This window comes from Xiphophorus hellerii, chromosome 20 (assembly GCF_003331165.1).
Source record: "Xiphophorus hellerii strain 12219 chromosome 20, Xiphophorus_hellerii-4.1, whole genome shotgun sequence".
NCBI classification, from domain to species: Eukaryota; Metazoa; Chordata; class Actinopteri; order Cyprinodontiformes; family Poeciliidae; genus Xiphophorus; species Xiphophorus hellerii.
This window is the reverse complement of record NC_045691.1, coordinates 32,957,427-32,983,691: the sequence shown is the minus strand read 5'-3', so window position 1 is coordinate 32,983,691 and position 26,265 is coordinate 32,957,427. Positions and strand designations below refer to the sequence as shown.

Sequence of the window (26,265 nt, the reverse complement as noted above, 5' to 3'; positions counted from 1 at the left end):
CATATTTTCAGAACATTAGCTATTCCAAATATGTTTGTTTTGCATGCATGTCCAGCCGTTAATTGAAGCAGTTGTTGTTTTCGTTTGGTGTTAATTGCTAAATTTGACAACCTGAAAATCTGAACACCTACATAATCAAAATTTACTTTAAATTGCTGCCACCCCCGCGACCCGAATCCAGATAATGGATGGATGGATGGATGGATGGATGGATGGACGGACGGACGGACGGACGGACGGATGGATGGATGTTACCTCTCTTTGAGACAAAAATTAACACAAATCAAAGATATTTTGCAGGTTATCATAACCTTCACACATATTTCACTTTAATATGTTCTTTCTCTGTCAATTTTTCTTTTCTACATGAGAATGAAACTTTCCCCTTCAGTCTGCATGCATTTTGAAAAAAAATGAAATCTTATTTTAGAGCACAAGATTAATTTATTTCACCAGAACTTCTAAAATGCGTTCCAGTGAAATAAATCACCTGCACACTCTGCACACACCTGAAGTGTGTTGAATTTGCAGGGTTTCCCCTAGTGTTGGTGTTGAAAAAAATTTAAAATTGCAGAAATCTGAAGGTTCATGAGAAGCCATTAAAATGTGGAAATAGTAGCGTGCAAGTCCCAGGGGCAGGTGCAGGGGCAATTCAAATGTGTCAAGTATCTCTGACACAATTGGTATAGGTGAATTTATACTCAAAGAGAATATTCTGGTTGTTTGTTTTTAATATATCTTTGAAATTGCTGAAATCTTGTGTTTTAATTTTGTTTGTGTCTTTTTTGTGATTGTGTTGATGTCTTAATATGTTTCATTATGTACTTTGTTTTGTAATATTTGTAAAAGTATGATTTTCATAATGTTTGTGGTGTGGACCCCAGGAAGAATAGTCTCCTCTATGGTAGCAATAAACAAACGACACGCTGAATTTAATCTGTCTTTACTGTCACTGTTACTGTAGAACAAACACCTAAATAGTGACACCAGTAACAGTGACCTCCACCTCTCAGCACTTACAGTCTGCCACTTCAGGACTTACTGGAAGGCCAGAACCCAGGATGAATAGCTTTGTCACGGCGTGTTGTAAATATGTTATGCTATAATCACCATGTGGAGGTTCACAGAAAGACATTGGATGAGCAGCTTCGTCAGAGAGCGTCGTTTCTTCTCGTTTGTTCCTCCCAGACATTCAGACTGTGTCTCCCTCATGTCCGTCACTGAAGATCAGAAGCTCAGTTTGTCATTGTCTGCCTTCCTGTAAGTCAGCTGTACTAATGGGTTGCCAGTGTGACCCAGCCGCGCTCTTTCAACCACACAATTACTGTGTTTAGCTGTGTATTAATGCTGCTGACCTCTACTTTCTAATGGGGGGAGACCTTTAAGGGCCACTCAAGACTCAAGTCCCTTGTGGGTGTCTCTTTCCCTTGTACTAATCTTTCCTTCTTTCTTTCTTTTGTTCTTTCTTTTCTTTTCTTCTTTTCCCTCTTTTTCTCTCTTGTGCGTGTACTGTCCCTGTTTCTCCTCCCACCCGAGGCTTTAAGAGTACAGAGCATGTGCATCCTGTCTGGTCCTGTAAAGGAAACAGTGGATCAGAAGATTCTTTAAGCCTGGGGCAAATACAGGAGAGCTGCACTCTGCAACACAATATAGAGAGACAAACCACTTTTTGAACACATCTTCTAAAGATGCTGCTGAAAAAGATTAGAAGTTCTGACTAGGGATGCGTCAGGTGGTGACCGGGACCAAACACTTTTATGCCTTATCGGTGACCAGATGGCTTTTTTAAAATCAGTGAATGCATCATAGTTAAGTGCTAGAATGTTTCCAAAACAACGCGTTGTGTTGTTGAAGTGCAGAGCAAGGAAAAGTCAAAGTGTGAATCTGTATGTGAGGTGTTTAAAGATGAAGTCAGATGAAACGCAAAAGGTGTGCACGGCCTTAGCATGGCTGTCAACATGCTACATTTTAAACTCGGGGCGACAGCTCAGCATATAACAGGAAGCTAAATGTTAGCCGGCAAAGTTTTACTGTTTTACCCTTTTCAAGCCCAATGAATATTTTGCCCATAAACCAGTTTTGTAACCTTGTCTGAGAAAATGTCTGGGAAGTTCTGTGATAATTGCTAAGAACCTTAAAGATATCCAGTCCTGTTGTTTTTTCTATTTTTTGAAATAATAATGAGACCTTGTTTACCTTCGGTGAGCCTGGCCTCTCTCACACACTGTGTGACGTCGTCTCTACTCCTAATATGAATAATTAATGATTGATCAGAAAAACTCCTGTACAATTGCAGTGCGGATTCACTCCTATTGGCTGGTGTGTTTGCAAAGCCATTTACTCTTCTTGGCTCTGATTGGCTGTAAGCCCAAGACGGCGATAAGGAAGACATTGGAGGTTAGCTTCTGTGGCAGTGCAGAAGCTAACTAGTTCATTGGCAGCTTTTGGTGAACATTTTTTGTGCAGACAGTCAAAAACTTTCTAAAAGATGTTCTGCTGCATCTAAATCTTCCGCAATAAATTTCAGTGGATTAAAAAGTGGACTTTGTAATTGTCAAGTTTCTTCAGATTCCTTTAGCTCAAACTTGAAAAGATTTGCTTGAAAACACTTTGCCTTCTTGTCTTCCTCCTAGTTTTAAACATACTCAGATTGATTACATTCAAACTATTTTGATCAATTTATCCACTACTGGACAGATACTTCTTTTTTTATTTCTTCTTCTACTTGATGACAAAAACATTATGTTTGTTTTTCATGCTTGAGAGAGCTATTGACTGATTTGATATAAATATGCATGGGCTCTTTCCATAGAGCCTGTGGGGCTCAGCAGAGGGGATGGCTTTACTGGGAGGAAGAGAAGCAGGACAGTTCCTGTGTTGAGCTCACAGAAATGAATCACGTTACAGGAAACAAAAGCAGGCCTGTGCTGCACTGGATGATGTAACTCATGTGACATGTGTGATCGTTGGTTACATTTTTATATTCTATCTAAGTTGGTAGCATGAAATGTGATGGGCAGAAAGCTGATAACAAGAACTCAGACTGTAATGTTCAAACGGCCGCGCTTCCACCACAGATTTCTGTCTGACAGTATGTAGATTTGTCTTTCTGTTTTTGTGATTGACCAAATTATGTCATAATTTTAAAGCAGAAGGAAAATTCTGGCTTATTTTCATAAATAAAAATGTAGAAAGTGTTTTGTTCACTCTACTTTGACGAGGCCATTCTAACACATAAATATGTTCTTGGTGCAGCGCCACCACAGGTGAGGAGGGGAACAGGTTTTTCAAAGGGTTTGGTTCGTTTGGCACAATGAATTGTGAAAGTGAATCACATCTGAAAATTGAACAAATATTCCAATTTGTTCAATTGCATTAGCATTTATTAATGCATGCTTTTTGAGAAGAAATGAAAAACACCAGGTGAAAACACCTGAAATGCTCACAAAGTGTTTTAAATATAGTCTTCAGCTTCTGTTAAATAACTACCAATGGATATTAATGTACAGCAGCAAAACTTTTCTCTTTGGTGGTTTGAGGCAACAGTCTACCATGCATGAGCCACTTATTGGGAACATTATTACCTACTATTCATCCTGAGCTGCTTTTACTTTGAGTGCTCCTGTCAGGCTAAAGTACTTAAGACTCCCTTTAAGGATTATTGTAATTTATGTTCATGTAAGACCTAAATTGAAAAAAAAACTATCTCTATAAAATAAAAAAGAGGAAAGTTGAGGTTCTCAATCTATGTCAAACAAAAGAATGATGCCTGGATTTCTTTTCTAGGAAAATATCATTTCTAGGTTGTTTGTTTTTCCCTTTTTATTTTTCTTTCAGCTTTCAGTTAGGTTTTTACTGGGGGTGTGGGGGCTTGTTTGTTTTTTTTCCACCAAAGTATTTTATAAACATTCAATTTTGTGCCACCTTGTGAAAAATAGAGCATATACAGTATGTGCTTAACAGAAAAGACTCGAACCATTTACGTGAAAAACATGACAATTAGCGCGTTGATCAAAGATATGATTATTTTTGACCGACTCTTTTTTTCTTTAAAATACCTAAGAAAACAAAACAATTGTTCATCTAGAACGGAGAAGCTTGAAGTTTGTCCTTCATGAGTAAGCTGAGGAAGCGTTATCAAATGTTCCTGTGAGATTATTTGAATTTCCTGGCGTTAGATCTACACCCACCATTGGTTAAAACATTTCTCTGTGGGACGGGAAGGTCCTTTAAGAGGTCAATATGACGATAAGAGTTATGCACACAGTTGAGAATCTGCCTGAAAAAGACATTAGCATTTATTAATCCGTGTGGATTAAAGACAGGGGTTTCTTTTATAAAGCTTGAGAAAATTAAATACAGTTTACAAGGATCTGTACAAGGGTTTTACAAAACAATGGCAATATTTTATTTTTGATTTTTCAAAATTTTTATTTGTCCAACTTATGTTGCGTGTCATTGAGATTTTTTGCTCAATGACAAACATCCATGCATATCTTCCATGTAGATCTTATGTATATAACATGGCTGTTATGTATATATATATATATATATATATATATATATATATATATATATATATATATATATATATATATATATATATACATAAGATCCATGTTATATATTTAACATCCATGTGTATATCTTGGGAAGAACCAGTTTCAGGCACATCAACTTCAACTGGTTGAAGTTGAAGCTAACAAGCATTCAGCTTGTTAGCGGAATGCTAACAAGCTAATGTTAGCATTCAGCTTGTAAACACCTATTCATTTAGCTGTCTGAAGCTCACATAGCTTTATCTTGAGTCTCTAAAAAAATCTCTGACTTGACAAATACGGTGGCAGTTTTTAGGACACCCATGTTTTTCTCCAGGGGTTGATGTTTTCACCCAGTGAACTTTGCTCCGATGCTAGGTTACCGATAGCATGTTACCCCTCTTTTTTTAAAAATCTGACTTGTTGATAATTCAGCTCCTTAAATATTTGTGGTTAAATTTAAGTACAGAAAGAACTTGTAGAAAAAGTTTCAAAGCTAGCCCTTTGTTTTGAACGTCATTAAAATGAAATTCTGGCGTTTCAGCTGCTTTCTGTGCAACTCTAAAGGCTGTTTTGAGTCAAAGATTAACACAGCAAAAATGTTATTCATCAATCTAAATGTATTTCCATCGTCTGACTTGTTCATGTTTTCTCTGTCCTCTTCACATTTAAATTTTCTGAAACATAGACATGGATAACATCATCAGTGTCCATCCACAGGTGCTCCAGCTTGATGAAGACGTTCCCGTTTCCAGTCTGGCATAAAGGCTGTTCTGATTTGAGTTTACTGCCTCCCCATCTCTGTCTCCATGCTCCATCTGTGCATTATCACCAATCTGTCTGGGTTTGATCTTAGCTGTGCAAAGAGAAGGGCATGTTTGACTTGCACATCTTGTTCTCTTCCTGAATATTCATTTAGGCCTGTCCTTTGAAGTCCTTGTGTGAGCGGAGCAGCTTTATTCATTGTGACTCCTGCAAAGTGATCTTTAACCCAGAGGGGAAGCACGAAGTGGGGCTGGCGGGGGCCTGCGTTTTGTGGAATGTTACCTTTCTTTTCTTTTGATGGATCAAAAGGGGATGTATTAAAGGATGCTGTTGCTTATTTATTCATCTTAAACATCCACTATTCATCCAAAAAGAGGGCAGCTGTGTTGCCATGGCGGTGACTGTAAAAACCCAAACAACCCGATTCCTTTTCACGGTTTGTCTCGGTGATGTCCTGTTTTCCCTACGCAGCGCTGGGTAAACTGAACAGTCAATGCCCCGGATGATTTTCTTGACTCCTGCCTTGCGAGGAGTCTCATTATCCTTTCTGTCTCTGTGGCGTTCTGTGGCTCACGTTGTGCCGTATGGCCAGAAGAGTTTTATACTCAGAACAAGAGCGGGTGCAGCTGTGGTTCAGATGCACTGGAGAGGAAACAAACACACAACATGCCTTATCCTGTCTCCAAGTGTCTCGGGTCCCTGCGGCTCTCCGCTGTGGCCGTCAGGATGAACGACAGACACACCCAGAGCCGGAGCTCCAAACCATGATTACGACTACTGCTCTGAGCCAGGAGGAGGAACGGATCCTGCTGGGAGAAAAGCCTGATGGCTGTTTTCAAGTCACTTCACTATCGTTAATAAGTGAGATACAGCTGCATCTCCAGAAATTACAATATTGTCAAAAACTTTCTTCATTTCAGTTTTTATGTTCAAAAACTGAAACCCAGCAAGGCCAGGTGGTGAAGTGTCTTGCCCAAGGACACAACGGACACAACCACTGAGAAAGGGAGCAGGGCTTTGAACCAGCAACCCACCAATTACAGGATGGACTCCTGCTACTGTAGGAGTGAGATATTTATGTTAATTCTGATACTTACAGCTAATAAAAAAGGTGATTTTTAAGGGGAGCTATTTAGCAAAATTCACTTTTTGCACGTTTTTGTCCTTTCATTTGCGTCCAAATCCAAGTGCTAAAAAACCCTAGTAGAGCTCCGCTCAATTCATTATTAGCAAACTAGCATGTTTGGTCTGGTGGTTTTACTGCTGTATACACTGTAAAATAACTGCTGGAAAAACACAAGGGTTTGTTGTTGACTCACCATCCAGAAACAACTTGCTGCATTCTTAATTGTTGTGGAGGAGGCACCACTTCTGCTTTTCAAAGATGCATGGTTGTACAATTTTGCATCTGTCTGCAGCCACTTAGATGTGTATAAAATGTGTTAACTTTGAGTTGGGGGCTGTGACCAGCAGCAGCTTATTTACATAAAAGTAACAGAGGTCCAGTGTTGGTTTCCTATCCAATGCAGAAAATGTATTATGCCGATTACAGTACATTCATATGTAGTACTGTATATGAGCGGGTGTGAATTGTTGCTAGGTATTAATACTTCCATGTTTTTTCCTAAAACAAAATTTACTATAGCTTCATATTTTTAAAATACTTGAATATTGTTCATATTCATAAAAATCTCAGCATATTAATACAACTCTCCTGAAGATGCCTTGTGAGCTTTACATAAAGTACAGTTATTGCAAAGCATTCAGTTAAAACTAAAAAAATCTTTGGGCCTCCCCCCCAAAAATGGAGCCCTGGGCTATTACCGCAGTAAACAATTCCTAAAGTCTGAGCCAGAATAAGGTTAAAAGAAAAAGCCTTTTTGATACAAAAATAGAATGTGGAGAGTATGTCTATGTCCTATTCAGTGTGTTTACCTTTAGTTCATGGTTTTCATCTGTTTTGTTGAAGAAATGTGCCAAAATCAGAACCTGTTTGTAAATAGGCAGCTTCAGTAGCCAATACTTTCTGTGAATGATGGTCCTTGTGGACGATGTCAACAAGCCAGTAGTTTTCACTGTTACTGTTCAGGTTACAATAAGGCTGTAAACAGAACATTTCTCCATTGAAATGAGTTTTTCCTGGTCTTCTTCTAATTCACAGCAACATAACCAGGACTTTTTTTTTTATCAATGGTTGATTATAGTGCACACTTAACTATTAATTGCAACATAATCATCAAAATAAACAGAAAAAAAAGTGGCAGAAACATCAACCACCATGTTTAGTGTCTCCATATAATAAATTAGCGATTAAAAAGCCGAGCAATAATCCATAAATCAGCTCAGAAAGCTGCAGAATTGAAGGCTGTACATGGATCATGTGAACAAGTTGCTCATGAGTCAGTCTCAGGACCCGTCTCCTCCCCACGTTGGCGACTCTCTGATCTGCCACCTCCAGCTCAGTCGGTGCAGCTGCTGGTAGTGAACTGGAGGCGAGCCTCATAAAGGGGTGACTAACGCGGTGAATTCCTGTGTTCACAAATGGAGCACGCATGATGCCCGTTTCTAGAAATTGTGGGACTCCAGGTTGTAAAACAAGGTTAGATCTAATTTGAGATGCCATGGCAACCCTCTGCTCTGCAATCAATTCTTAATATCAGTTTTGATTTGCCTCTGAACTTTTTCCGCCCAGCCGATGTCAACGGTTAAATCATAAACCAGCTGCCAGGGAGAGTGACCGCGATGTGTCTTGTATTTGAATTTTAACACATTTTTCATCCTCTTTGTCCATCTGCTGTCCATTTGTCTCCATAGAAAAACCAACTCAAACAAAATTAGATTATTGACCAGGTTAATGGAGGCTTTAGTGTAGCTCGCACTCATTAATCATTATTGCATAGTAGTTACGGAATATTATCCTTTTATTAAATTCTCTGTCAGTGCATAAGCTGTACAGTACTTTCAATTATTCTCTTTGTTTTAAAGTGCCTCATTATCTCAAATCAGAAGCGTAATAAACCAGAAAACTGCGCAAACTGAAGTCCTCTGTCTTGATCTGGCTTCTCAAGTATGCAAAGATGTTAATTAAAATAAATAGCTTCACACCTTTGCACAGCATTTATAATGTTGAAACGCCTCTCACATCTGGTAAAGTGGGAGCCTGCAGGCTAAAATACAGCCATGGATCACAAAGGCTTTGAAGTGTTAGTTGTCACTCACGTTCTACTACTTATAGCTTTTTATTATTTTATTGCATTAATTCATACAGTGAGAGAATACAGGAGATGAAATAGAGGTTAAAAAATTTAGCTGGGAAATAGTTTCTTCTGCCTGAATCTGCCATCTTATAATGACGTTATTTTTTAGACATATATACATTTTAGTGTTTAAAATATTAACATTTGCACATCACTTCATAGTTTTGTCTGATGACATCATTAAGTATACAAATGATTAGACTATCATCAGTTACTCATGACTTAAAGGTCCAATATGGAACTTTTATTGTAAGAATTTTTTTTCCCATATTTGCTGAAATTGTTATTATATCATTACAGTTCAATATGAGACAGATAATCTGTGAAAAGATGGATATTCTCCACCCCCTTCCTGAGCTGCCATTACTGTCTGAAGAAATGTACCCCTCCCGACCAAATACAACCAATAAGGGCCAGGAGGAGGGGCTTAGCGCTGTCAGTCATGTTCATGTATGCGCTGCTAAATGTGCTAATGATGAAGAAACAACTTTTGTTTTAGGAAAACCATTTATACACCATCATCCGAGGCCATGCTAACTAGCCTTAGCATTCACAGCCCTCACACAAGTATGATGGACATTGCTAAGACCCTCCTCCTGGTTCTGATTGGTTATTTCCAGTTGGCACTGGGAGAAGGCAGAGGAGCTTGATTTTTTTATTGCTGATTATCTGTCTCTTCAACAAATATGTAAGAGAATCTGTTTTATTTTGTAAAGTTACATAGTACAGCTTTAAGTCTTACTTGAATCATCTCATATATTCCTAAAATAAACTTACTTGAGTAAAAATATGTTCAAGTAGTGTTACTTTTACTTGTGTACGTTTTATATTTAGCCTACCCTCCTTTTCATACAGCAACAGTTTTCAGTCAGAAGCCTCTTCAGATTGGTTGGAAGACTGAACTTCCCCTCACTACCAGAGACATTTTAATAGGAGTTAAAACTATGTCACATTTCTTTTTGTGAAAAATAATAGTGTATTTTCATTGAATTGAATTGCTTGAAACCTAAGGCATTTGACTGTCACAAAAAATGATATTTATAGATTTCAACATGCAGAAAAAATCTCGTTTTTTCCAAGAGTTGATCATTTTGCTGCTTTTACTTTAACACTCAACATCATTATTTTCTGAGTGTTAAACCTATTTTTCTGCATGTCTGATTTTCATAGCACATTTCTTGGCAGTATTACATTCATACTTACAGACGGAGGATCTTAGAAATAGACTTCATCTATCATGTAATCATGTCCACAAACATCAAGCCTCAAAGCTTGCATGCATGTTTGCAATTAATATCAACCTTTTCTGTAGCATATCAGGGCTGTAATTTATAAAATTACTAAAAAAGAAAATAGTAAATGACTTCCCACCAGGCGTTCATGCATAATAACTTGCTATTGTTAGCGATTATTTACCTGCCCATATTTTCGCCTTAAGAAAAATTATACATTGAGGATTTTTTTCTCTTTTTTTATAAACTTTCAATAATTAGTTTCACAGAAAAGAGATAAACAAATATTAATATCTACAGTCAGAACAGGAAAAAAACAAAACACAAATTTTACTGTTTCATGAGAACAAACAGCAAAGTTATAAAAAAGGAAGCTGTCTTATGTCAGTTAGAATTACCAAAATTATTAATATTTACTAAATGCCACAATAATGAAAGAGAAAGTCAGAGATTTATTTATTTTCCTTCATTGTTTAAAGAAATAGTAATTATTCTGTATGTTAAAAAGAATTGACGGCCTGTTTTGAAGACTTTAATAAATACATCCCGAATATATTCTTTTTCTCATTGTTTTTTGTCATTTGGTAAATAGAAATAATTTTGATGATTCTGACTGTCCTAAGACACAAGAAATTTAGTCTGATTTAACTTCAGACAATAAAAAAAGAAGATTGTGCTTTTTTTGCATATGTAAACTTCTGGTTCAACTACATACAGTCCTTGTATATCAACATAATGCTCTAAGCTGCAAATCCTTGTAGATTTAAAAGAAAATGTTTGTACAGCTTCTGAAATAAACGCACTAAGTATGGATCGTAAACGTGATATTTTAAAAGTGTGAATCATTAATAGTGATGAGCTGGTTGTAAAACTGTAATCCAAACAGCAGACATTTCTTGCTACTAATACAAATTGTTGCAGAATATGAATAAATGGAGAGAGTCAAAGTAAACCCAGTTTTTTTTTTTTACATCTCCCGTGTTTAATTTTCAGGTGTTCTATGTGTTTTATTTTTCATTTTCGCTACCAGCAGACTTTCTAAAGCCTTTTCTCCACTCCAGGAATAGCTTAGCAGTTCTTTTTAATGACCTCTGAGACGCTTCCTCTGTATTTAAGTGAACAAATGTTCTTTTCTGCGCCCACAGATCTGATCTTCTCCTGGATCTTCAATGAATACCCAACGTTTGTGAAGCAGGACAACCGGCGCTTCGTCTCACAGGAGACGGGGAACCTGTACATCGCCAAAATGGAGCCTTCGGATGTTGGAAACTACACCTGTGTGGTGACCAACACAGTCACAAAGACCCGTGTCCAGGGCCCGCCCACTCCTCTGGTGCTCCGCAGCGTCGGTAAGCACTGCTGGTTATTAGCTCTGTATGCTGATGGATTAGCAGAGGAATAGTAAAAAGGACATGGAGTGGATGGAACGCTTAAAAGCTTCATGTACATCTGGCTGCATGTTGCACTGTTCTGTCAGAAGGTCTGCAAATTAGAGCCTTTCATGCTCTTTTATGTTGTAGACTGAGTCTGTACTGTTGATCCGTTCAAAGCTAAAAGATGAAAAAATGTTTCATCTATAAACACAGGACAGGGATAAAGTATTTGCGTGCTTACTGATTTCTTCTGGTCTTACTTTTTGTCATACTTGTTTCCTTCCGAAAGCCTTGGAACTCTTTCATTTACCAATAAATTTTAGGTGAAAATCTAGTGACTTCTAGCAGAAAAATAAAAACTGGTTGTCATTGGTGGCCTGGCTATTGCTTTCCTGTGCAATTCTGCTCGATTCTCATCTCCTCTCAGTGTTCCATGTGGAATTTCTCCCATTGATCTTGATCTCTCCAGTAGAATTTCAACAGGGCCAATCAGTGTAGAGAAGGAGACGTTGGAAACAATGACATTGATTTTCTGAGCTGTTTCAGAATTATGGTCTACCAGTAGTTTAGCACTGGCAGTGTGAACACAGCTTGTCAGTGCTAGTTGGACTCGCTTCCAAATATTGAGCAACTGAAGTCAGAGCAGGAAGAATGTGTGAGACATATTATTGCTGGCAAAGATGTTGTGGGGCTCGGCACTTCTCAGTGGGGGAGTCATGTTTACAGTGCGTTCAATTTCCACTACGCTTCACAGCGTAATTACTTTCACAATGAAGCTAACGTTCACAGCCAAACGTTAGCAACTGAGTAAAAATTTATCCAGTTGATTTTATATATATTAGTATATATAGTGGGATAAAATTGATCAAAGGGGGAAGATATGTATCAAAGGTAACGAGATCGGGAGTCACACCCAACTCGACCATGACCTCTGCATGCTTTACCCACTACGCCGCGTGACAACCTCAGATCCAGTTGTTTAAAACCTCAGCAGAGTCTTTGCCTCTAGGAAGCAATCTTTCCTCAGTAGCCAAGGGTCCAGACCTTCTGTACGAAGCAAAACGTACAACAAGAGGCTGGTTTTACCAGGCTACATCACTGGAGGAAATCAGCACAGAAATGAGTCGGCGGACACAAATATGAGCGTATAAGAGACAGTCCAGGGCATTTGGTGCTATAGGACTGCAGTTCCCAAAGTTCAGGTCGGGACTCTACTTGGTGTCACAAACCAGTAAGTCTGGGGTCTTAAAAGCCTCATCAGAAATTAACATACATCCCAAAAATTAAGATGAGACACTATATGTATAGAAATGTTGTAAAATATATTTTTTAGAAAACAAGTCTTGAAAATAATTCAAAGGAACATTTTGATCATTATATAGGCTGTTAATACTGATTGTGTTGTCATTGTATCACTTCTTAACTGACTCTGCAAAAATGTTTGTATGCTCAACCAAGGGTCAGAGTAACATTTTAATTTTGTGGGTCAGAAGTTGGAAAGTTTGGGAACAACTAATGTAGAAACAGAACCAAGAGGATCAAAGATGTTACTCTGACTGCAACCTGGGTAACATCACAAGCTAAAGCACCAATAACTGTGCTACTGGGGATTTTATTAAAAAAATAAAATAAAATAATAATAATAATTTTCAAAATGAACGTTGTGTGTTTCTATATTTTACATTGATAGACTTTGCTACCATAGCAAAAAAAATTTAATTTTTTTTGTGCATCTTTCCCAGGAGTATCAATAGGTGTGGAGGGTGGTGTGTTTTTTTCCATCCTAAAACTCTTCCTTCTACTACTTTTTTTTCTTCACCTTTATTTTCCTCCAGCAGATGGATCAGCAGATAAATGTCAGCCCTCTCCACCAAAATGGGAGCTGTGGGGTTTGGCTATGCGGGTGAGAGGGTGGGCACATTAAACAGGTGTTCCTTACAAAAGGTTATAGTATGAGACAATTACGTTCCCCCTTGCAGCTGTCTGCTTTAACATGGCTGATGGGACTGTGGTTACATTCCGCTGTGAGACAGTTGTGATAAGGATCTGAATTAGCTTTCACAGTCACTCAGGGAGCCGTCCTGATAACACACGCCTCACCAAACCCACAAGATGAAATTGGGGCTGTTTCCTCCATCTCTGGAGCTATTTGTGCAACACTGGCCTCCGCATTACAGCGATGGAGGAAGAAGCTATTGAGGAGTAATCTGGAGCACTCAGCTGACAATCAGCAGAGTTTTGGAGAAATAGCCCGGCACACAATTACAAACATTAATATAATTTAGCTGAGCATCACGTAAGGGGAAGAATTCAGGTTTTCTATTTCAAGTTTCCAAACTTTTTAGACTTTGCTTTGTGGAGTCCAAAATAGCACCAATAACATTTTGAAAAAAAAAAAAAAGAATAACCACAGACATGGACTTCATGAAGTAAAGTCGCAGTGATGGACAGTAGTGAGGGGAAGTTCGACTCTTTCAGCTCCCAAATGGTTCTTCATTTATTATCACCTGCAACCCCATATATGAACATAACTTGCAATGTTTCATATGATAAATCCTTTTGCATTCAATATCCCTATATGAGAAGCCTTTTACTTCCTTTATTTATGTATTTGTTTTGTTATGAAAGCACACATTCTAAGTTTTGCATAATATTATAATCAAACCTTTAATTAATAAAAACAAATGAACAAAGCACTGCAACCAAATCTACAGAACAGAGCCATAATATTCATTTATTATTATATTACTCTTCAACCAGATTTTGCTTCTCTTACTGCTGTCAGTTATATTTATAGGTTTTTGTTTATTAACTGAGGGGACGGACTCACCTGACTGTCCTGTCTGTCCCACTCCAGATAGTCAGATTTTCACATAATGGTAAGATCCCATATCGTTATACCTGATTGGTTACAAGGCTGCCATGGTAATCAAATCATCAAATCACAGTTCTGCTGTGAGCAGAGAGCTTACACTGAGAGTAAGAGCTGAGCAGCAAAAGGGGGAAAAAAGTGGTTAGACGATTCCCCCTCTCTCTCTCTCTCTCTCTCCTCTCCTGTGTTGTGCTGCTATGTTTGCTGCCACTCCCTTATAAAGAAGGACGACTCTTAGTGAGGAGCCGGCTCTTAAGAGCCGAAAAGTTAGCATCACTAACAGACGTATAAGGAACTGATGTAAATGTAAAGGTGTATGAAGGCTACCTGGAGTCTTTTCTCCTGAAACAGAGTATCTTCCTAAACCCTAGAAGCACAACGCAGATATGCAGTAAACTGAAATAATGTGAATTTTTAAAATTCATAGCAAACACTGCAAGTAATGGTTTAAATGTAACCAGCAATCATCTAAAACAGGCACATATTTGAGCACAAATCAAAAAGCAAAGACCTGGATTTAATGTTCACTTTTTTCAAGTCGTCATAAAACATGTAAATCTCTAAAGCAACACTCCATTTTATTCTTTTTGTAAGCAGAGATTTTTAGCAGATACAATGCCAGAGCTGCTTCACTGACAGTGAATGGGATACTTTGAAGAGACTGTGGCAGGACTCAGGAGGATTTTATGGCTGTGTTTTGTGGTCTGTAACTGGCTTACAAACCACTTTTGCATCTGGATGCAAAAGCTTAAATTGTCTGAGAAATCTCAAAGTTGTTTTTCTCCTGTTGAACATTTGTGTTACATACGTCAACTGCAGTGCTGTTTTGGCCCCTTTTTCTCATTATTTTTAGCATTCTGTGACAGCCCTGTGAGAGAAAGTGTTTCTGCCGCTCATATCGCACAACGTTGGAAGTCTGAAAAAAAGACACTTTATCTTTAAATTAAAAGAAACTGAATGTGGAAAAAAGTATTTTCAGCAGTTTGGGTGCTCCAGAAGAAACCAAAACTAGTTTAGTTTTTGTTTTCTGTGTTTCTCTAAGTTGAAAAGGGAAAAGAATCAGTTCTCCACTAACTCGGCGGATCATTTGCATTTCTCTTTCAGGTGTTATGGGCGAATACGAGCCAAAGATTGAAGTTCAGTTTCCAGAAGTTGTTCACGTTGCCAAAGGATCCACTGTAAAGCTGGAATGCTTCGCTCTTGGAAAGTAAGCAAAATACACACTGAGCGAGCTCAGCATCATTTAAAGGCAGAATGTTAACAAAAGCACTTCTGTGTTACAGAAACTTTGACTATATCCCTGTGTGTTTTAAGCTAGGCTATGAAACCGGATTAACAGGGTGGTCATTCTGTGGTATTAGGGAATTCACTAAGGATATGTTTTTACCACAGTGTGTTGACTCAAACTAGTTAAAAAGAGTTAGAATAAAACCAGTAAAAATGAGGTAAGACACATTTAACAGCTGAAAGAAACTTCTATGAATCTATCAAATTGCAGACAATTTTGTAAATAAATGTGTTAAACTAAAATAGCTAAAATCCTATTTTTAAAATCATTTTTGCTCATCTAGTTTCTCCTCCCATGTTACAACTGATTTGTAATTACTCATAAAAACATTACTCAAATCTGAATAAACTTTTTATTCTATTCTAACAAGATGGGAAACAAAAACCTTCTCCCTCATAACCACAGCTAAGACGTGTCTTTCACAAGAAGTGACTGCTTCCGGGGAAAAAGCTCATCTTGCTACCAAGTTCAACTTTAATATTAGACTTTGGCTGAATTAGTTAGAAGATTGTGTGAAATGAGGTTCTGTGTGAGATTCTGTGAAGATATTGACAGTGATAGTTATTTATTTGTAATAGAAATATTAGCTTGTTGGAAATTAAATACATCACTGGAGTAATGGAAGCTAACATGCTAGCCAGTCATTCACCATGTGTTTTAGCTCATTTTAGCTAACTTGAATATCCTCAAAATGGATATGTGGGACACAAACCATGTCAGCAGATGTTCATATGCTGCCACATGGCTGGGCAAAGTCCATTAACAAAACCATAAGGTTCTGATTACACACCACCTGACACCATACATTTAGCTTCAGTCTAGCCTCGTCTTGATCTTGGTGACGACTTGTTGCTTAGCCTAGCATTAGCAGTTTTTCTTTCTATTCTGATAGCATTTTTCAGTGAGGTTCTAGTTACTCATGTGTGGACAAGTTCTCCTTCTTTATAAAATTTTCACTTGGGTTTTGATATAAAACTGAATGGCTAGGCTGCAGTATCTTTAAAATCTCATGCATATGAACATTTCATACTTCTCACTCATTTTCTAGCTAGCTGAAGCTAAAATTATTTCTGTCAAGTAAATTTACTTTAAAAAAGTATCAACAGTGTTTTTCACACATCAGTTACATCCCATCCACCAATGAGATGGAATATAACTGTTGAAACCCATTGCAGGGGATTGATGGGATGATTCTGAATAGTTGAACTAGTTGTCACAGTCTGTTATAATATGATAGAATTCCAATAAATATCAGGATTCAGATATTTAAAGGTTTTAGTTTTAGGGTTCCTAAAACAAGAACAAATGAGAGTCCAGTGATCTATGATATTTTTAGGCAGTAACATAAATTGACTTAAATCATGCTTGAGGTTTGACCATTTTTGTGACCATTTACTTTCATAATAGTTCAACAATGTTAAACTGAAAACTAAACTGAGATGTGATGGTTTAAGTAAGGTAGATGGGTACAGAATGGTGTGATTACTACTGCGGAGTTACAAGTTAGTAAAGGAGGGATTTTAACTGTAGTTTTGGCTCAGAGTAACTGTCTGATGTAAAACTAGAGCGATGTAGCAAACAAAGGTTTTGAGTTAATTGTGTTTTATTGTTACACTCTACTGTCCTGTTAGGTATTTACTCAGACCAGATCGGAAACAATTCCCATGTTTTGTTCTCAGTTCTTGGTTCACACAGGAAGCTAGACGGGAGGTTTCGCCCCATCTTCCACCTTCATTCCACATTTAAATAATAAACAGTTTTGGTGTAAACAACAGGCGTTGGGTTGGTGGCATAAAGATTTATAAAATTGTATTTGCACCAAGGTGGTCCACCGTGTTTTTATATTAAAGATGTTAAGTTGAATATTGGGGTAATTGGGCAATTATGTCACTGGAAGACATTGCTGACAATATGAAACCCACAACTATAGAATCTTAAAAACAACAAATCAAAAAAATACAATTAAAATAAATATCAATATTTTGCACTTCTGTTAAATCCAAATGAACTCATCAGTTAGTGGATCTGAAAACACGATGTGATGCTGTACACATTTAGAACCGGCCCATCACATAAATCAGCTAAGAGACTATCAATGCTGTTAAATTTGGTTTAATGGTTTCAACCATCCGTGCCGAGGTAAACTCCAGACAACAAGCAGCGGCAGCATAGATGCCAACCTGTAGAGGCGCCAGCCGTGTGATTGGTCCGCGCTCCATGTTCAGTGCATCAGCTTTAAAACTATAAACCCATCTTTCTCTCAGGAATAATTCTGCCTTCCAATCAAATATGAACTGCAGCAGAGATGCTTGCAGTCCTGATTATTTAAAAAAAACAACGTTTTTTTTTTTTTTTAAACAACAAAAACAAACAACGCTCAGCCTGGCGGAGGGGCAAGTAAAGCGTCCACCAGACTTATGATACACTGGGGGAAACCCTGGTATTATGATGGGTGGAAGGTTGCATTGCTTAACGTTAATAGAATCTCATTTGGTCTCTTCTCCAATTGTCAGACAATTAGCTTCATCTTCCAGAACTAAATTTTAATTTACAATAAATTAAAGTATTATATTTATTCCTTTACCTTTTTTTACAGAAGCTCACTTCATATTTTCTGAACTCTCTCTGTTATACGTTCCTTATTGTTCCTTATATGTGCAGTAATACCTTTTATAAAGGCTAACTGACACTTTCTGCATAGCCCACAGTTCCCCTTGCAGAGGATACAAGTCCTCGATAATTGGAAACAGCAACCAATCTGATTGGTCAAATGGTGGGTCCAAACATCTCCTGTTGTTTTTTCTCCAAACTGGACTCTAGGCTGGCATTATAAATTATGTTTCATGTTAAGGTCATTAGACGGAGAAAGAAAAACATGGAGAGGAAGCCTGGCATTTCAGCGGCTTTCTTCCATGAACAGGACATGAACAGCCGACCTTTAGTGTTGGATCTGAATTGCAGACTTTAACACAGAAAGCTATATTTAGATCAGTGAGCATGTTGAAAAGTCCAAACTGCATTATGCAAGCTCTTTTAGGGAAGTCATTAAATTTGAATAAGTGAGGGACAGAAACTAATCCTGATATTAATTGGGTTAAACATTTTTACAACTCAGATTGCACTTTAAAAGCTTTATCATTTCCATTAAAAGTACAAATTGTTCATTAAACATTTTTACTGCTGGTTTTATCTGTTGACCCTAAAACACATCAACCCCTTATTTTCCAGCCCTGCACCCTCCATCAGCTGGAGGAGAGTGGACGGCGTACCGTTCCCCAGGAAGGTGGACATGAGGAAGGCCAGCGGCGTCCTGGAAATCCCGTACTTCCAACAGGAGGACGCCGGCACGTACGAGTGCATGGCCGAGAACTCCCGGGGGATGAACACGGTGAAAGGAAAGCTCTCTTTCTACGGTAGGTGACCCGCCGCACATGAATATTTGACCACAATGGAGGTACGTCTTGTCAGACCGACTCAGACTGAGAGGGCAGAAAAAAAAAACCCAGACATGACTCTTCTTACAAAGCAGGCGGCGGAGATCAGCAGCAGATTGTTTGGCACACAAGAGCAAAGAGGCCGGTTTTAACTGCACATCAAAATGATTAAAGCCTGTCAGCCATGATGCCTCTAATATTTTGATCCAGATTAAAGGAGTGATGCGGATGAGGCTGAGCCCTTGGATGTGACCTTGTTGGTGAGCTTCTCATTGGGTTCCACCAGATGGCACCGTGATTGACGTCCAACTTGACTGAAGATCAAAGCTGTTAAATGTACTATACATAGAGTAGGGCCCCATATGTCAGGGACATAATCTGCATAGCAGTAACATCTGGACGAGCAGGAAGAGGATTTGCCGTTGTTGCTAGTGATCCCCCAAATGGAGTCACCGCTACGCAGGTTAGCTTTAGGAAGTCGGCATCGGCACACACCAACGATTGTAAAAAGCAAAAATTAAACAAGAAACAATAATCACAATCAGAAAGTGATAAACAAGGTAACCTTGGCTGAGAAATATGTCTATATTTAACAGAAAGAAAACACTGAAGTGAAATCCAGCAGAACTCCCGAATGTTTTTTCAATCAACAAGCACCTGGATCAATCCCTAAAAATGATCAAACCAGCAGCAGAATAAGAAAAACACGCCTGGGTGTTTGTTGTGAGAAAAAATTCAGCAAGAAAATTGTAATAATTTATGCTTCTTTACTAAAAGTAAGGAAGGGTTGAAGGGCAAGTGGAGGCATGGAGGAGTGGCCTCTGGCTTGAAAAGAATAATAATACAGCATTTTTATCAAGTTTTTGTAACTTACACAAGATTATCTATTTTTTTCAATATTTCACACCATTTATGAATCACTAAGATGGATCGTCATTGCCTTGTTCTGTCTGTTAGCAACGTCAGGCAAAATTAATGAGCAACTATCTCCAAAATGGAAGTCCCCTCAACAGAGTACAATACAGATCGATTTGATGGTGTCCATATTTTTGTCACATATTCAAGCAATGCTGAAAAGTAGTTTATATTTTAATGTGTGTTTAGGTAATTGTTTTTTTGTGTGTGTGTGTGTGTGTCAATATTTCTGAAGCTATTGGAAAGCCTTTTTAGTTCATCTTAAGTGGTGCCATGTTTGTTAGGAAAGTTCATTCAAAAGTTGAGCGTCAGAGTTATGTATGCCAATGCTGAACAGCTTTTGGTGGAGGGAGTGTGATGCTGTGGGACGACACATAGCCTTGTCATTATGGTCATCTCAAAGCAGAAAGATTTGGAGATAAATAGGCTGCAAAATTGAAGACATGAGATAATTGGTCTATGTCTGCCAAAATGTGTATTTTAATTTATATGGTATTCAACAACACTAATGGAAAATAGCCGTTTGGCTCATGGTTGGGTTGTAGCAGAGTGGGAATTTTGCACTATGATTGTTATGTCCTAATTTAATCCCTTCAGCTTCAGCATAAATGTTTGTGTCAACATTATTGTTTTTTTTTTATCTCAGTAGTGGCAGACTTAGTAATATATCTGATCATTTCACTTGTGAAGTATCGACTCTCTCCGTAACGCACAGGGCCTTGTATACAGACATTACAGACTGCAGCACAAAATCACAGTGCAGTTAAATTTGAACTGTAATATTAATATTTTAGAAAACATTATGTAAACTGTGCTCTGTCTGTCTATCTGTCTGTCTGCCTGCATATACAGTGTGGACACACAGTTGTGTCCAAACATTTGGTCTGTACTGTACATACAGTATATATATATCTTGTTGCTATAAAATGAAACACTTGTCTAAGGTTTGAGTCTGAAAGCAAAGCATTATATTATTTTGGTGCTGCTGAGTACAAACCAGCTATCAACTACAATCCAGCTAAAAGCTAACCTATTTAGCATTAGCTGCTAGAAAGGTAGTAGCTACTAGGAAACTGGTAGCCTAAAGAACTAGTAGCTACAGGAAACTAACTAAAAGTTAGGAAGCTAACTTTTAGCAGCTAGTTGCTGCTAAAAGTTAGCAGTTGCTATTTGCTATTAAATACCTTGTAAATTTAGCTGTTCTGTGGACTTTTTAAACTGCACATGGAAGTCTGTGAATTTTTTATGTCCTCGGTACACTCAGTAGGAAAACAAAGCAGCAGCTACTGGTTTCAAGTAAAGAAAAAAAACTTGCATTTTAGTAGCCGCAAGGAAGCTAATATATACTAAAAAGCTAGAAAGTTATTACCTGCTTCCTTTTTTATTTCCTTCTGAGTTTACTAAGGATAAAAAATATCTTCAAAAAGTCTTTGATGGGTAGTTTTGAAAATCCAAAGTTCAGCTATATTATGCTTTGGTGCTCTTTGTTAATTGGAGTACTTTTCCTTTACTTGTAGAGGTACTGTATGTGCAAACAAAATCCCAATGTTTTTCAAACTGCTGTTCTACAATTTCTATACTAGCTAGATCTCAGCTCATTGGGGAGATTTGATGCTCCCAGTGAGCATCCGTGAAATCTCATGGTGATTTTCCTGATGAGGAAACTGGACTTGTTGGTTGTAATAAATACCAGTGATTATTTCATGAGAACACACCCCCAAATAAACTTGTTTTACTCTACTTCACGTTTTGTTATTCCTGACTGTACAGGCCTGTATGAAGCTCCTGAAGTTTACAGTATACTAAACAACTATTTCTAATCATAGACAATACATTACTAAATGAGGAAGGCAGTTACCTTTTCATATAGGGCTAGGATGTTTTTTTTTCCTTAATAAATCATTTATAGACACAATTATGTGACTACTCTGGTTATATCTCTGCCCGAAATCTATAAGGGAAAGAAGTCTGTCATACACTTCTCTTACTATCAGTACCTCTAAAGATGAAGGAGAGATGCATGTCTGATGTTCCACTTTTTAATACATGCACCGAAACATTTCCATAGACCTGACTTTTTACAAGCTAAACTGAAAACAATGTGTACACGCTGTGTATCTTCACTACATTATAAAAACCATGTAAACCCAAATATTATTATTTTTTTCTTTATAATAAAATATGTTTATTTTGTAGCTGTCAGTTGCTGTAGAGTTGTGAAAACGTTTTTACTTTTTTCTGACCTTAAGCCGTTCAAACGTGACAGATGAAAGATCTCTTGCAACTCTTTGTGATCATCAGTCAAGAAGAAAGAAATATAACATGCTGTGTCAGCTATCACAAAGTATGTCAATTGGGACATTCCTCAATTTGTCGTTGTGTACCTCAGCCGGGATTCTGCCAGCTTCAGCCTTACTAATCCCTCTGAGCTGACTCTTCTCTCATTTCAGATGTCTTTTGTCAGGCCCTGCCTCTCTCTTCCCTGCAGCCAGGTGATAAAAATCTTACTTTGAGCTGCTTTTGAATTAAGCCTTTGAGACATTTGTTAGTAGTGTATGCCAGCGGGATGATCGATAGTGGTGTATCTTGTACACCAAAGCATGCTGGAGCACAGAGAGCGTTAGTTTGTGTAAAACAGGAAGAAATGTAGATATTATTTTGCGGTGCTGCTGTGCTTATCGGTCAAATATGGATATCTGTACCTTGATGTCACTGGTCATGTTGCAAGAAATAAAGCCTCATAGACTTTACACCCTATGTTAAGGAACTGAAGCTAAAACTCATTAACTGATGATGGACAATGAGAAAATTAAATGGTGCAAAGTCCCTTGCAAAAATATTTACATCCCATACACGTTTAATCTGGTTGGACAGCGGGGGAAGCAGGGTTTGTTGTCCCATCAGACCATCAGATCCCGAAACCACACAAAATGTTTTAAAACTGCACACAAGGTCAAGGTCAGGGTTAAAAGCTTGTTGGATCTAATTGACCCCGTCTCTTAAGACTACGGGACGGTAGAATATTGTTCACCACTAAGTAAAGGTTGAAGACAAAAAGTTATCATCTACAGTACTTGCTTGTTTGCGTTGATGTATCTCAGATGGCTTCCTGGTTGCATTTGCATTGGTGTATTTGCAGGCTTCCTGTTGCATAATCTCACGGTGATTCCCTTAATGAGGCAAATTCCCATCTTTCTTCTGCTTTAGGCTCTTGACGTCTGGCCTGATTGCATGCAGGCTTGGCCTCTTACAGGCTGAGATGGACTGCCTGCCTTCATTTGGTGAGCGCTGACTGAGAGTCGATATGTGCACAGCAGGTGAGGGATGGAGTGAGGCACCCTGACAGTACAGGTTGAAATAGCAACAACGGAAAAGCAGTCCTGAAAGGTGCAGGAAGTGAGGTGGCCCATCTGGCATTCCTTGATAGAGAGGTGTGGTAATATGCGATATGGATGTTATTGAGAACTCTACAAAACATCTGGTTCTCAAACCTTCTCAGAGATTGATAAAAGGAAGCCATAAAAGCTGTCTGTATTTTCTTATCATTGACAAAAAAAAATCATTTAGCTACAGTAAAGGTTGAAGTTGAGCTCGTACAGCAAAAACCTCTTCTCTGCAGCAGAATAAATAAAAGAATCCCCTATTGGCCCCTACCTGTAAAAGAAAACAGTTTCACTATTTGGACTGGCAGCTAAGACGTAGCCTCCATGCAAGTCAAATGTCAACACTTCAACTAACCTTGTAGAGCCTCCTCATCTGCTAGAGGGTTCTCAGAGACCTGCAGCAAAATACTAACAGTTCCTTGAAGCAGAATGAATTTTGATGCTGAATCTGTGCCTGACTCCTTCATATAGCACAGTGAAAAAGTGAATAAAGGTAAGGTTATTTTATTTATATAGCACATTTTCAGCAACCAGACACTACAAAGTGCTTTACGTGAATTAAAAGGAAATACAAACAAAATAACAAACCAAAGGAAAGAGCAAAAGAAGAAAAAGAAGAGAATCTAATAATATTGATCCAAAGTATATAAACTAGATACGTCTCTTCAGAGTTGCTAGACAAGTATAAGTAAGTATCCTCTGGTCTTATTCCTTTTCTGAGTTGGAAGAATAGGAGTCTTAAAAAGTAGTTGCTAAGGTAGTTTTTGCCAATTTAATCTCGCTGGAAAAACAGGAAGTTTGGGTCCTTTCCAGTGCGGAAAACATGCATTTCAATGTTAATTCACTATCCAAATGGGAGGGGGGCCCCTGACCTAAACTCAGTTCACACCTTAGTGTTAGACCTAACCCCCAACTTAAAGCAACACTTCTTCTTATGTGGCTTTGGCCTCATAAAGAAGAGTCAGTCCCCACAATTTAGTCTGTGTTGTTAGTCCTTACAGTGTATCAAATACAAAGCCACATACACACACACACACGCCGTCTATACTTCCATGTTGAAGCTGTTAAGCTATACTGACAGATATACGTATAGAGCCAGTGGATTTCTCTCTATGTTTTTCTGCTTCACCCAAAGGCAATATATCGTATAGTGGGAGCTAATTAGTGTAGGCTGTTAGTGAAAAGGCTTGACAAAGGTCAGTCCTTGAGAGTGGCATTAGGTGAGGTCTGTGAAATGGAAAAGTGCATTCGGCTTTTCATTTAATCCTGCCAAAAGCCTTCTGTGATATAGGGTGATAAAGCCTTGACCTGAACATCAAGAAGAATGTAGAAAGTAGAACACAAGAGCTTTACAAATCTAGCTTTATGTACCTTTGTTTTGGTTGAATCATTAACTAGCCTTGGGTTACCTGCATGATACAGGAAGAATCAATTCTCCTCCTGTATAATTATACTATCATTTATTCAGATTCTATCGAACTGAGGAGTTTTATGGCACTAGGAACCGCCCTAATGTATATGGAGCCAGTATTTTTCACTTTCATTCAGGTGTAGCCACTCTTGGAAAATAAAAGATATTCTGGAGGAAAAAATAACATCATTAAAGTAATAAATAAAGACTTAAAGAAAATAGTAAAAACTGTTGTTTTCTTAGGCTTACAGAAGTGTTCGCAATTCTTCTTCCTTTTCTTTCTGGTTTCAGTTTGTACATTCGACCTCACTTGTCCACTCATGTATTGTCAGGATCTGTGTTTTTCCGTGTTTAGTTAGAGTTTTTTGTGTCCTTGAGTCTCTTCGTTGTCCTGTCCTCCCCTTGATTGTTCCCAGGTGTGTCTCGTTCTGTGATTACCCTCCCGTGTATTTAACTCCACCTGTGTTCCTTGTTCCTCGTCGGGTCCTTGTCAATGTTCGTCATTGTCGTCGTCCATGTTAGCTTCTGTGTGGTCAGTGTTTCCTTGTGCCTGCTGCTTGTTCCTGGACTTATTTATAATTAAAAATCATCATATTCATCATACCTGGGTCCGCTGCATCTGCCTCACCACTCCACCTCACACCGCTTCATGACATGTATACCTTTAAAAAAAACTTTTGACACTGGTGGCCTTTATTCATCAGTATCTAAACAGGAATTAGAGTAGAGAAAGGGAAAAACATGCACTAAATAGCATAGGTTGGGGAACTGAACCCAGAACAGCTATTTTGAGGACTGTAGCCTCAACATGTGGTGTGCCTGTACTGCTATGGATCCACCAGACCCTCAATAATGGATTTGTATGTTTCCATTATCCTACTTTATGTAATATTTTGATTGTTGTTTTTTTGTATTATGTACAACAGCTTTAAATAAATTTGTTTTGTATGTATTGACACAAGTTTCCACATAATAAGTCAAATATTAATGAGTCTATTATATAAAATGTCATGAACTCATTCTAAATCAACACTGTCAATAGTTATTTTCTTGTTTATTATGGTTTCCAAATATCATAAATGTAGTTTTATCTAAATTTTATGACAATTTATTGTTTTTGAACCAATGTTTGAATTTTTTTATTTTTGTAGTGGCCATTATTCATTTGGTTGGTTGACTTAGTTTTTTTTTTTTGGTTAGTCAGTTGGTGGATGTGTTGCTGAGGAATTCTTGGTTAGCTGGCCGATTTGATTTGTTGGTTGATTGTATGGACAGTTGGTTGGTCGGCTGACTTGCTGGCTGCTTGGTTAGTTATTTGGTTGGTTGCTTTGTTGAATGGTTGGTAAGTTAGTGGCCTTGTTGGTTGACTGATTCATTTTTGATTTTATGGCTGCTTGTATTGTTGACTGATTGTCTAGTCAGTTTATTGGTTTGATAGTGGACTGGTTGATTGCTTGATTTGGTGGGTGGCTGAATAGCTATTTGGGCATTCTGTTGTCTGTGGATATTTGGTTAGTTGGGTGGTTACCTGATTGATTGTTTGTGATGAACCTGGTTGGTTCATCACAAACCTGATTGGTTAGATAGATGGATGGTTGATGGATTGATTAGTTGGATGGTTGATGGATGCAACCATGGTTGGTTGATTTAAGAAAAAACAGGAGGATGTCAGGCGTATTTGTCAATTTCTGAAAACTGCCCATGGTTCAACTGAATAAACTGGTCTTGTACTAAATTTTAGAAGAAAGTTGCCTTGGTCATATACCGGTAGTTCAAATTTGACTTTTTACTTCCATT

General features: G+C 38.0%; 1 protein-coding gene across 2 annotated transcripts in view; it reads left to right on the top strand.

The window, feature by feature from the left end:
- cntn4 (contactin 4) overlaps window positions 1-26,265 on the top strand; it is a 242,934-nt gene that overhangs the window by 142,322 nt on the left and 74,347 nt on the right. For both annotated transcript variants that reach the window (XM_032549067.1, XM_032549066.1), the window contains exons 6-8: window positions 10,938-11,141; window positions 15,142-15,244; window positions 18,554-18,738. In XM_032549067.1, the coding sequence (XP_032404958.1) occupies window positions 10,938-11,141; window positions 15,142-15,244; window positions 18,554-18,738 (492 nt within the window). The remainder of the gene's footprint in view (window positions 1-10,937; window positions 11,142-15,141; window positions 15,245-18,553; window positions 18,739-26,265) is intronic.